The sequence below is a fragment of the Carcharhinus amblyrhynchos genome, chromosome 4 (genome assembly GCF_965287045.1).
Source record: "Carcharhinus amblyrhynchos chromosome 4, sCarAmb.v2.hapA, whole genome shotgun sequence".
Classification (NCBI taxonomy): Eukaryota; Metazoa; Chordata; class Chondrichthyes; order Carcharhiniformes; family Carcharhinidae; genus Carcharhinus; species Carcharhinus amblyrhynchos.
In genome coordinates, this window is record NC_137327.1 from 117,626,599 (window position 1) to 117,640,251 (window position 13,653).

Here is a 13,653-nt window from a genome sequence, read left to right on the forward strand (position 1 = left end):
TATGTATAAGCACTGGCCAGGTCTGTCTTAATGAAGGCCTAATGGCCTGTCCCTCTGCTGTAAGTAATCTGTCCTTGATTATTTTGATTTGATTTGATTTATTATTGTCACATGTATTAACGTACAGTGAAAAGTATTGTTTCTTGAGCGTTGTATAGACAAAACATACCATTCATAGAGAAGGAAATGAGAGACTGCAGCATGTAGTGTTCCAGTCATAGCTAGGGTGTAGAGAAAGAACAACTTAATGCAAGGTAAATCCATTCAAAAGCCTGATAGCAGCAGGGAAGAACTGTTCTTGTGCTGGTTGGTATGTAATCTCAGACTTTTGTATTTTTTTCCCGAAGGAAGAAGATGGAAGAGAGAATTCTGGGGTGCATGGGATCCTTAATTATGCTGGCTGCTTTGCTGAGGCAGCGGGAAGTGTAGACAGAGTCAATGGATGGGAGGCTGGTTTGCGTGATGGATTGGGCTACATTCATGACTTTTTGTAGTTCCTTGCGGTCTTGGGCAGGGCAGGAACCATACCAAACTGTGACACAACCAGAAAGAATGCTTTCTATGGTGCATCTGTAAAAGTTGGTGAGAGTCGCTAAGAAGAGTTGCATAAAAGGTGCTAAATAAATGTAAGTTATTACTGTTGCTACTGGGCCTGTTTTTGTTTTATAGACCATTGAGTATCTTATAGATTTTACATTGGAAACCGGCTCAAGGCCAGTACTTTCAGCTGAACACAGACACAGTTCCTTCCAACAACATTTCCACGTCTGCAATGTTGCAACAAAAAAGATAAAACGGCCAACATTGTGTACATTGGCAGGGTCATAGTCTAGCCAAGATGTGATCATTGGTTATTAAGTGATGTGATTCAGTAATAAATTTGTAAGAAATGCAGGCCCAGGGTACAACTGAAACTGATATTTTCCTCACGCTCTCCATCTCACTCATTTCACTCCTCATTAATCTGATTGCTGAGGTCAAGGAAACATTCTCCAATAGCGAGAGATGACAAAGCGAAGGAATGTGAAGAAAGGATGAACCATCGATGTCTACCGGATTCCTCTTCACCTTCTGGCCACTGGATTCAATAATTCACCGCAATGGAACAAATCCTGAATTGAACCGCACACTTCTCCTTTGTGAAGAGATTTGCTACAGTCAGTGAGTCACACACTCGTCTTTCACTCAGCAGCACAAAGGTTCAGACGCTCACTCTGGAGACATGAGCCAACAGCCCGAGTGCCACACTCAGAGACTGCCTCACTGTCAGAGGTGAGACTTTCAAAGGAGATGTTAAATAAAGGCTGTGCCACCCCTCTTAAGTGGAGATAATGGATCCTGTGACATGATTTCAAAGACAAGGACGGGAGCTTTCCCCAGTGCTCAAGTTAACTGTTATCGTAACCAATGGCATCGGAGCTGCTTAACTCGATATCAGTCTCAGCGAGCAGCCAGGTTTGAGATGGGATTACAGTTCAATATTGTAAACAAATACCAGACAATTCATTCAATCCGTCGACGTAATCATCAAGTGTCATTGGTTTCCTCTCACTCTGAATTTTGATGATCCTTTGGGCTCTTTGTTTTCCTCTGGCAATAACATTCAGTATAATTCAATCTCAAATAGAAACTTTAATCCATCGAAACATCGTGAACTGAATCCCAGCCAACAAATATAGAGTTTACATTGAGGGCAGAGAGAAATCATGCTGTCTATTTTCAATGAAATGGCACTGGGCAGCACTGTATCACTGTGGTTAGCACTGCTGCCTCACCAGTGCCCGGGACCTGCGTTCGATTACTGGCTTGGGTGGAGTTTGCACATTCATCCCCTGTCTGCCTGGGTTTCCTCCCATATTCTAAGACGTGCTAGTTAGGTGCATTGACCTGAACAGGTGCAGGACTGTGGCGACAAGGGGAATTTCACAGTAATTTCATTGCAGGGTTAATGTAAGCCTTACTTTTGACTCATAAATAAGTTTTACTGAAAGGTCCTCCAAATTCTACATCACCAATCAAATGGATTCAGAAAATAAGCAACTGGAGTTCTCTAGTGATGCGCTTAATGTCATTGAATGTTTCTTGTGCAGATATGTGTCAACAATCTTTTTCCATCTCCGCTCAAAGTCGAAACCTGTCTATTGCTATTATAGTGACTGTAATTTAACCAAACCCATCCCCTAAATCGTGGAAATCAATTTGACAGAGGGAGTTGGGCTGTTAAGGTAAAGGAACAATTTACATCCTTCCCCACCCCATATCCTCACCCTGTATCCCCATCCCATATCCTCTCCCCCCATCCTGTATACCTGCCCCACTCTGCATCCCCTCCCCCACCTCGTATTCTCTCCCCCAATCTTGTATCCCCACTCCCATCCCGAATCCCCACCCGTATCCCCTCCCCACCCTGTATACTCTCCCCACCCCGTATCCCCACCCCATCCTGTATTCCCACCCCCACCCTGTATCCTCTCCCCTATCCTGTATCCCCACTCCCATCCCGAATCCCCACCCTGTATCCCCTCCCCACCCCGTATCCCCTCCCCCACCTTGTGATTAGAATGTTTAGAATATGGAACCACTGCCACATGGAGTGATTGATTCAAATGCAAAAAGCACACATGCAGTTGAAGGGAGTCTATATAATAACATGGGGAAGCAAGGCCTGCCTTACACTGGAAAAAGCCAGCCACACTTACCATTGTCCTTCACCATCTTCGTGCATTAACTGTACCACATCACCACTTTTAATTAACATTTCTTCTGAATCTTGATTTTTACCATCGGTGCGAGCTTTGTACCTCCCAGGGGACTGAAATCATAACCAAAAATTAAAATGACCTCTAATCGAGGGACCTCATTGCATCTCTCAGACACCCTTCAATCACTTGGCAACAACCTATATTTATATAGCACCTTTAATGTAACAAGACATCCCAAGGTGCTTCACAGGAACGACAATTAAACAGAATTTGACACCCAGCCACAGAAGGGGAGATTAGGACAGGTGACCAAAGGTTTAGTCAAGGTAGAAGGTTTAAAGGAGCAGCTTCAAGGTGAAGTTGAGAGGCGGGAAGGTTTAGAGGGGGAATCCAGAGTTTAAGTAGCTACAGACATAACTGCAAACAATAGCTTTATCATCACTCGCTCATTGTACTTGAAGCTATGGATCATCTGTGAATTAATCTGGGGAATTCCTGATACAGACAAATGGGGGCCTTCTGTAGTGTTAAACAATGAAATGCAGCAGCCATTTTTATACACAGCAAATCCCACAATCAGCAATGAATCCGTTTCTTTTGTCATTGGTTGCTGCTGGCCAGGATACCTGGAAAATTCACCTTGTCGTAGGTAACATCTCACCTAATGGACGATAGCTCTGACTTTGCAGCAATGCTTCAGCCTAGCCTACATTTGAAACTGTACCGTAAATCTGTTGATACAAAGGTGTCAATGCCACTAATGCAGCCAAACACTTGAGTCTCAAACCAGATCTTTAACCCAGTGTTTGAAATAGGATTTAAACCCACAACCTTCAGACTCAGAGGTGAGAGCATTAGCAATTGCACCACAGCTGACACCGGCTGTCATGGCTGAGGTGTTCCCTATCTCATTAATACACCTTCAATATGTGGAATAAACCACAGATTGTCTGAACAAAACAAACGTACACTATTCCCAGCATTGATTCCAGACAAACATGTTTGAATGGAATCGTTTGCAGCAAGATTAGAAAAATACATTTCCCACCTGGCCACAACAGTCATTGACCCGGAAGGCGGCATTTCCTCAGGAGCTCCGATTAGTTCTAGGCTGTGTTCAGAAAGTAGTGGTGCAGTGATTGAATTAGTAATCCAGAGACCCAGGGTAATGCTATGGGGACCTGTGTTCGAATCTCACCAAAGCAGATGGTGAAATTTGAATTCAATAAAAATTGGGAAATAAAATTCTAATGATGACAATGAAACTATCGTCAATTGTAGAAACCCATCTGGTTCACTAATGCCTTTCAGGGAATTAAATCTGCCATCTTTACCTGGTCTGGCCTATATGTGACTCCAGACCCATATTGATGTGATTGGCTCATAACTGGCCTGGAAAACAAGGGGACAGTAAATGATGGCCTTGTCATGAAAGAATTTAAAAAATCAATGTATAGTCTAAAGTACAGTCGAAGATTGGGGTCTGCTGAGTTCCAAATATTTAGAAATTTATGTTTGTCTTGAAATGTTTCGTTTAAACTGTGTGGTTTATTCAACATACAGAAACATACATAGAAACATTGAAACTAGAAGCAGGAGGAGGCCATTAGGCCCTTTGAACCTGCTCCGCCATTCAATATGGTTTTGGCTGATCATCAAATTCAATATCCCCTCCCCCACTCCATATCCCCTACCCCACCTGATATCCTGATCCCCTCTTCCCCCGCATATCCCTTGATCTCTTTCACCCCAAGAGCTATATCTAATTCCTTCTTGAAACCACACAATGTTTTGGCCTCAACTACATTCTGTTGTAGTGAATTTCACACATTCACCACCCTCTAGGTGAAGAAAATTCTCACCTCAATTCTAAAAGGTTTACCCCTTACCCTTAAACTATGACCGCTAGTTCTGGACTTCCCCACCATCGGGAACATTCTTTCTCAATCTACCCTGTCTAACCCTGACAGAAGAAATCATAGGAATCCTACACTGCAGAAGGCCATTCTGCCCATCGAGTCTGCACTGACGACAATCCCACTCCAGGCCTTAACACCACAAATTTACTAATCCCCCTAACCTATACATCCTGGGACACTAAGGGGAAATTTAGCATGGCCAATCAACCTAACCTGCCCATCTTTGAACTGTGGGAGGAAACCGGAGCGCCTGGAGGAAACCCAGGCTGACACAGGGAGGATGTGCAAACTCCACACAGACAGTGGCCCAAGCTGGGAATTGAACTGAGGTCCCCAGAGCTGTGAGGCAGCAGTGCGAATCACTGTGCCACCTTGCTGTCCTGTTCGAATTTTATAAGTTTCTATCAGATCCCCTTTCACTCTTCTAACCTCCAATGAGTATAATCCTATCCAACTTAATCTCTCCTCATATGACAGACCTGCCATCCCAGGGAATTAGTCTTTACTGCACTCCCTCTATGGCAAGGACATCCTTCCTCAGATACAGACACCAAAACTGCACACAATACTCCAGGTGTGGTCTCACCAATGCGCTATACAATTGCAGCAAAACATCCCTATCCTTATACTCAAATTCTTTCGCTATGAAGGCCAACATGCCATTTGCCTTCTTTACTGCCTGCTTATTTACTGACTGATACACAAGGACACCAATTTCTCGCTGAGCATCCATCTCCCTCAGTTTACACCCATTCAAATAATAATCTGCCTTCCTATTTTTACTACTGAAGTGGATAACCTCACATTTATCCACATTGTACTGCATCTGCCATGCAGATGCCCACACACTGAGCTTGTCCAAATCATACTGAAGCATCTCTGCATCCTCCTCACTGCTCACCCTCCCACCCAACTTTGTATCATCTGCAAATGTCAGTTCCCTTGTCCAAATCATAAACGTATAATGTGAACAGTTGGGGTCCTACACTGATCCCTGTGGAACTCCACTGGTCACTGCCTGCCAATCGGAATAAGACCCATTTATGCCAACTCTTTGTTTCCTAGTAACCACTTCACAATCTTGTTAAATCAGTCAGTTGCTGGTCCTTTTCACAGAACATTAATTAGTTTCAAGTCATTTCTAGTAACTTCAAAACCAGATGAACAGTGAATTTAGTGGTGATAATTGTTGCTGCAGTATTGCAGTAAATATGCACAGATTGACAAAATTAGACACTGAAGAAGGAATTAGAGGGATTTGCAAACACAGGAAATTAACCATAGAAAAGTTACAGCATGGAAGGAGACTATTTGGCCCATCTTGCCCATGCCAGCCTGTGGATAACCAGATGCTCTTTCTAATCCTATCTTCCTGCATCTGGCTCATAGCCCTGTAGCTTACAGCATTTAAGCTGCCGAGCCAGGTGCTTTTTAAAAGAGTTTAGGGTCTCTGCCTCCACCACCAACTTGGCCAGTGAATTCCAGACACCCACCACCCTCTGCATAAAAAGGTTCTTCCTCATTTCACCTCACCACTTATCTTGAATCTGGTTCTAGAATTTCGTGCCAAGGAAAACAATTTTATCCTGTGCACTCGATCTCTTCCTCTTCTCTTTATTCCAAGGAAAATAACCCCAAACTATCCATTCTCTTGAAGTTTTGAATTTATTGCAAATTTAATACTGAACCTATAAACAGCAGTGAGCGTAGCACATTCCTGTCCTCAATATGCAATTGTAATGCTTGTTATAATTCGTAATGGCTTGGTCTTAGTCTCAATATTTTTGTATGTGTGTGTGGGAGTTGGCACAGGACTGTCTGGTCTTCTGGCGTTCCATCAGAGGGCTGTGAATTTTGAGAGATCTGGCCCCAGGGGTTTAGCCACCATCTTACTGTAGGGATAGGATGTGCTCAAATGGCCGAAAGGCCTACTCCTGCTTCTATTTCTCATGTTAAGTTCTCAGGTCGGCTGATTCAGTGGGAAGGCTGGCCTGTGGAATGTAGGTTAAGATTAGGTTTCTATGGAGACACTAAACATACCACAAACTTCCCAACTGTGAATTAAAACATCTCCTTCCTGTTCATCTTAGATATATAAATGGCCAATTAGACAAGGTTCTCTGTGACCAGTAGGACAAAGTGTTCCCAATGGTCATTTAGCCAGTAAATGGCACCCAATAATTTTGGAGTTATACGTAATTAATAGCATGAGAAGGAACAGCACTGGGATCGGAGAGGGGAAGGAAGGTTCAAATAGATAAACAAAATCTATTCAGACTGATTAAGTTTAACAGAATCTTGGATTTGAAACACAAATTCTGGCATTCAGGTTATATATCTGAAAGAAACACTGACCAGCTGGTTACTGTCCTCTTCCTCTGTGTCATTGTTACTGGACCAGCCATCGTTCCCCTCAGAGGCTTCAACGTAACGGAAATTTCCAGCCCAGTCTGTGAGAATGAAGAAACACAACATTATTCTTCCTGTGAAAGAGGAGAACAGCAGTGCTTACAGTACAGAGAATGGAAGTTCCAATCCCACTATGGCATTTTGACAATCGTTTTTTTTTTAAATCTGGAAACAAAACAATAAAAGAAGGTAACACACCCCTCCCCACCCTGCTCCCCTCCCCTGACACTGACCCCACACATTTACCCAGTCTAGCCTACATGTGACTCCAGACCCATAGCATGTGGCTGACTCTAAGCTCCTTCTTGAAGTGGCCAAGTGAGCCTCTCAAGTGCACTGAACCCACACACAGTGGCTCAACATTACCTTTCCTGGGACAGGCAATAAATGTTAGCCTTGCCAATGACACCAACACCTCAAGACCATAAGACAGTAAGACATAGGAGCAGAATTAGGCCACTCAGTCCATCGAGTCTGCTCCACCATTCAATCATGGCTGATATTTTTCTCATCCCCATTCTCCTGCTTTTTCCCTATTACTCCTGACCCCCTTATTAATCAAGAACCTATCTATCTCTATCTTAAAAGCCCTCAATGACCTGGTCTCCACAGCATTCTGCAGCAAAGAGTTCCACGGATTCACCACTCTCTGGCTGAAGAAATTCCTCCTCATCTCCGTTTTAAAGGATCATCCCTTTAGCCTGAGGTTGTGCCCTCTGGTTCTAGTTTTTTCTACTAGTGAAAACATCCTCTCCATGTCCACTCTATCCAGGCCACACAGTATTAGATCCCCTCTCATCCTTCTAAACACCAATGAGTACAGGCTCAGAGTCCTCAACCATTCCTCATGTGACATGCTCTTCATTTCGGGGATCATTCTTCTGAACCCCCCTGGGCCCTTTCCAAGGCCAGCACATCCTTCCTTAGATATGGGGCCCAAAACTGCTCAGAATACTCCAAATGGGGTCTGACCAGAGCCTTATACAGCCTCAGAAGTACATCCCTGCTCTTGTATTCTAGCCCTCTCAACATGAATGCTAAAAGTGAATAATCATAAAATAGTAATAAAATTAACTAGTGTTGTCAATATTTTTGCCAAAGATCTAAGCTGTTAGCATGCAAGATTCCTTTTCAAAGGAGCACTTACTAACAATCATAGAATCATTGAACCCTACAGTGCAGAAAGAGGTCCTTTGTGCACCCACCACAATCTCACCCCTAACAATAAACTAGGCTCTAATTTATTGTCCCTAACAATGGACAATAAACTAACCAAAGGACCTTAAGAGCAGGTGCAGGCCAATCATCCCACTGAGACTGTCAATAAGATCATGGCTAATCTGATTGTGTGGCCCTAACTCCACTTTCCTGCCTTTCTCTATAACCTTTGTCTCCCTAGACAAAAATCTGTCTAATTCAACTTGAATATATTCAATGATCCAGCCCCTCACCTGCCCCATCCCCGCTCTCTGTGGATGAGAATTCCAAAGACCTATAGCCCTCTGAAATAAGGAATTCTTCATCATCTCCATCTTAAAACCTTAGAATCATACAGTGCAGGAGAGGCCCTTCGGCCCATCGAGTCTGCACCAACACACGAGAAACACCTGAACTCCCACCTCGTCCATCTGTCAGCACTTGGCCCATAGCCCTGAATGCTATCATGTGCCAAGTGCTCATCCAGGTACTTTTGAAATGACACTTTTTAAATCTTAAATGGGTGACCCCTTAACTTAAAGTGTTTCCCTCCAGTCATTGGTTCTCCCACGAGAAGAAACCTCTTCTCAGTATCTACCCTGTGAAGCCACTTCAAACTTTTACACCTTTCAATAAGATCATTTCTCATTTTTCTTAGCTCCGATGAGTATAGCCCAATTTGTTCAATCTTTCCCCATAAGACAAATCCCCTTTTATCCCAGGAATCAGCCTAGTGAACCTTCTCTGGACTTCATTACGATTTGCTCTACCAATGTGACCACCACTCCATTGCAAACTACTACCATTCCTCTCAGGTAAATTGACCATGCTAAATTGCCCCTTAGTGTCCCAAGGTGTGTAGGTTAGGGGGATTACTGGGGTAAATACTTGGGGTTACAGGCGGGATTGCCCCTTAGTATCAGGGGAAATAGGCCTGGGTGGGATTGTTGTCGTTGTAGACTCAATGGGCTGAATGGTCTCCTTCTGCACTGTAGGGATTCTATGATTCTGGTTTTATCCTTCGCTACCTGGCTTTCTGGGGCAGAAAACTGACAGAACTAGGGAATATGGTGGCTCATGAGCTTACAGATTGTGGTTGAGTTCGATTCTGTTTCTGCTGATGGCCCACAGTGCTACATGGATGCCCAGTGTTGAGCTGCTAGATCTGTTCTGAGTTGACCCTGTTCAGCCAGATGTTAACAGCCACTGTGACGGTTCCTCATAAGAACCACTACCACTACCGCCAAAACTGTAAATAGATATGAGCAATCATACAGCTAACAATGCGGCTACTTTTCACAAATTTGCTTTCTGCAAAAGTTCCAAGCAAAAGCAAACAAGAGATTCTTGTAAAAACAGTTTTCTGAAGCTGAAACAATATAAATTTAGGGGAACGGAAAGTTCCAGGAATACCAGAAAGCTGCAGCGAAAGTGAAACCGCACTGACAGATGATTAAACGCCCTGGTTAGTAATACTGGCATTTGACGGCTGGAAGGTGCACAGTCATTTATAATAAAAGCTGTTGGCTCCTTGAAGGTGCCAAAGGAGATCATCAGCAATACCTTTCCGTGCTGAAAGATGCTGCGGCGACAGAGGGAAGTGCTCCAAAACCACAGAACTGGTGAGCTCAGAATCATTTTCTTCTGAACTTAAAGAAGCTGTTTTCTCTTTCCTGTACAAAAAAAATACAAATGACCTCAGATGGGATGGAACAAAATGACGTTATCAAAGATCAACTTCCTCACTTGAGAACTGCACAGATGTCCGGAGCTCTTATCTCTCAGATTGCACAAACTTAATGCAAAATTGATTAGATCTATCTTGTTCCTTTGCAAAGCAAACAAAAATGGGGTGGCATGATGGCACAGTGGTTAGCACTGCTGCCTTGCTGTGCCAGGGACCTGGGTTCAATTCCCAGCTTGGATCACTGTCTGTGTGGAGTTTGCATGTTCTCCCCATGTCTGCGTGGGTTTCCTCTGGGTGCTCCGGTTTCTTTCCACAGCCTGAAAGTTAGGTAGGTTAGGTGCATTGGCCGTGCTAAATTCTCCCTCAGTGTACCTGAACAGGTGCCAGAGTATGGCAACTTGGGGATTTTCACAGCAAATTCATAACAGTGAATCATAAAATCGTAGAACCCTACAATGCAGAAGGAGGCCATTCAGCCTATTAAGTCTGCACGACAACAATCCCACCCAGGCCCTATCCCCATAACCCCACGTATTTACCCTAGCTAGTCCCCCTGAGGGGGGATAAAGGGCAATTTAGCATGGCCAATCCACCTAACCCGCACATCTTTGGACTGTCGGAGGAAACCGGAGCTCCCAGAGGAAACCCACGCGGACATGGGGAGAATGTGCAAACTCCACACAGACACTGACCCAAGCCGGTTATCGAACCCGGGTCCCTGGCACTGTGAGGCAGCAGTGTTAACCACTGTGCTGCCCTAAGCCTACTTATGACAGTAATAAATAATAACACAATGTACAGTCATCTGATTTTTTGGATTATTTTAATACTTACCTCGGGGTTAGCAGAATATGATCTGTCAGGTGATGATGAGATTGGCTGTCTTCTGTAAAACAGAGGCAGAGTGAGATAAAGATCAGGTGTTGCAATAACCCAGGATCTGTATATCCTCTTCAATCCAATTAAACAAATGGCTCCAGTTAATTGGAAATGAAATTCTTCAGTTCAGGTAAAGATTGAGACAGTCACTGGAGCATCATTTAACACGGGACTGGTATTAACAAAGGAAGATTCTAGAGAAATGGAAATGGGACACAGGAAATAGCTTCAGTGGAAGAGGCACCAGGAACAGGAGAAGGCCATTCAGCCCCTCGAGCCTGTTCGATCATGGCTGATTTGCACCTTAACTTGATTTACACATTTTCAAATAATCCCTACAGTGCAGAAAGAAGCCATTTGGCCCATTGAGAATGCACCAACTGTCCAACAAAACATTTTACCCAGGCCCACACCTCCACCATTCCCATAATCCCGCACATTTACCAAGGCCTATACATTTACCAAGGCCTATACCAAGGCCTATACATTACCAAGGCCTATACATTTACCTAACCTATACATTTTGGACTGTGGGAGGAAGCCGGAGCACACATAGGAAACTTATGCAGACTCTGCTGTCATTGCTAGTTTCTCCTTATTTACTCTCATCAAGGTCTTTCATAAGACCCACACTCCAAAGACATGCGGATTACGTTGATTGGCCATGCTAAATTGCCCCTTTGTGTCAGGGGGATTAGCAGGGTAAATAAGTGAGGTTGTGGGAATAGGGCCCGGGTGGGATTGAGTGAGTGCAGACTCAATGGGGCAAATGGCCTCCTTCTGCACTGTAGGGATCCTATGATTCTATAATTTTGAACACCCCTACTAAATCTCCTCTTCAACCTCTCTGCTCTATGGAAAAAAATCCCAGTATCTCCAGCCTTTCCACAGGATTGGAATTCCTCATCCTTGGTATCATCTTAGTGAATCTACTCCGCACTCCCTCTAAGGCCTTGACATTCTTACTACAGTGTGGAGCCCAGATTCGATACAATATTCCCAATGGAATATACTCCCCACTTGCCTGGATGAGTGCAGCTCCAACAACACTCAAGAAGCGCAACATCGTCCAGGATGGTTGCCTGGTTGATTGGCACCCTAGCACCCTTGCAAGTTCAACCACCAATGACGCACAGTAGAAGCCATGTATGCCATAAACAATATACACTACTGCAACACATCAAGACTCCTTCAAAAGTACCTTGAAGACACACAATCGCTACTACCCAGAAGGACAAGGACAGCTGGCGCATGGGGACACCATCACCTGGAAGATCCCCTCCCAGTCACTCACCATCCTGATTTGCAAATATATCCTTCACTGTTGCTGGGTCAAAATCCTGGAACTCATTCCCTAACAGCGCTGTGGGTGTCCCACATGGACTGCAGCGGTTCAGGAAGGTAGCTCACCACCAACTTCTGAAGGGGAATTAAAGATGGGCAATAAATGCTGGTTTGGCCAGCAATGGCACAGCCTGTGAAAGAATTAAAAATTGCTTTCTTCTCCCTAATCCACTGTTCACTTTCTGGAATAGCAGTTTAGCTTTTCTCAGTTGGCTGAACGGCTAGTTAGTGATGTCACACAGTGCCAACAGTGCAGGTTCAATTCTCATACCAGCTGAGGTCGCACCTTCTCAACCTTGACCCTCATCTGAAGTATGGTGATCTTTAGGTTAAAACACTATCAGTCAGCTCTCCCTCTCAAAGGGGAAAGCAGCCAGTGGTCACCTGGGAGCACGGCTACTTTACACATTTACAATATAGAATGATACAGCACAGGAGTAGGCCATTCAGCCCATTGTGTTCTTGTCAGAAAAATTAGTGTTAGTATCACTGGTACTGACCTCATGGACATTGTATAGTTGTAGAATCATTGGATTTTGCAGGAAGCCATTGGACAGTACTTAACAACTTGTATTTATTAACCTTAACAGTGATTTGATTTATTATTGCCACATGTGTTGAGATACAGTGAAAAGTATTGTTTCTTATGCACTATACAGACAGAGCATACCATACACAGAGAAGGAAAGGAGGCAGTGCAGAATGCAGTGTTACAGTCATAGCTATGGTGTAGAGAAAGAACAGCTTCATATATGGTAGGTCCATTCAAAAGACGGATGGCAGCAGGGAAGAAGCTGTTCTTGGATCGGTTGGTACATGACCTCAGACTTTTGTATCTTTTTCCTGATGGAAGATGATGGAAGAGAGAATGTCCAGGGTGTGTAGAGTCTTTGATTAAACTGATTGCTTCCCTGAGGCAGCGGGAAGTGTAGACAGAGTCAATGAATGGGAGGCTGGTTTGCGTTAAAGCGTGGCAAAACATCCCAATATGCTTGATTATTGAAGTAGAATTTAAGAAGCACATAAAAGGAGGAGAGGGTTAAAGAAGTGGAGTGGTTTAGGGACAGAATTCCAGAATTCAGACTTGAGGAAGCTGAAGATGCAGCCTCCACTATTGGAGTGGTTAAAATCAGGGATGCTGAAGAGGCCAGAATTGGAGGAGCACAGACAGCTCAGAAGACTGTAAGGTTCTTCTTTAATTTGTTCATGGGATGTGGGAGTCACTGACAAGACCAGCATTCCCAATTAGCTATGAGAACATGGTGATGAGCTGCCTTCTTGAACCACTGCAGTCCATGTGGTACAAGTACACCCACTGTGCTGTTAGGAAGGGAGTTCTAGGATTTGGACCCAGTGAGGAGAATACAGAGGCAGGGGCAGGAGCTGGACCAAAGCCTTAGAGGGATTTGAAATCAAATGTGAGAACTTTGAAATTCAGACATTGTCAGGTGGCCTAGTGGTATTATTGCTAGATTATTAATCCCAAAACTCAGCTAATGTTCTGGGGACCCAGGTT

The 13,653-nt window shown here is 44.0% G+C and overlaps 1 protein-coding gene across 5 annotated transcripts in view; it reads right to left on the reverse strand.

Moving 5' to 3' along the window:
* The window catches only part of mcf2a (MCF.2 cell line derived transforming sequence a), a 163,817-nt gene that overhangs the window by 14,958 nt on the left and 135,206 nt on the right, over positions 1-13,653 (reverse strand). For all 5 annotated transcript variants that reach the window (XM_080187797.1, XM_080187799.1, XM_080187798.1 and 2 more), the window contains 4 exons: positions 10,749-10,800; positions 9,791-9,900; positions 6,977-7,071; positions 2,700-2,812 (listed from right to left, as the gene is read on the reverse strand). In XM_080187797.1, coding sequence (XP_080043923.1) covers positions 2,700-2,812; positions 6,977-7,071; positions 9,791-9,900; positions 10,749-10,800 — 370 coding nt within the window. The remainder of the gene's footprint in view (positions 1-2,699; positions 2,813-6,976; positions 7,072-9,790; positions 9,901-10,748; positions 10,801-13,653) is intronic.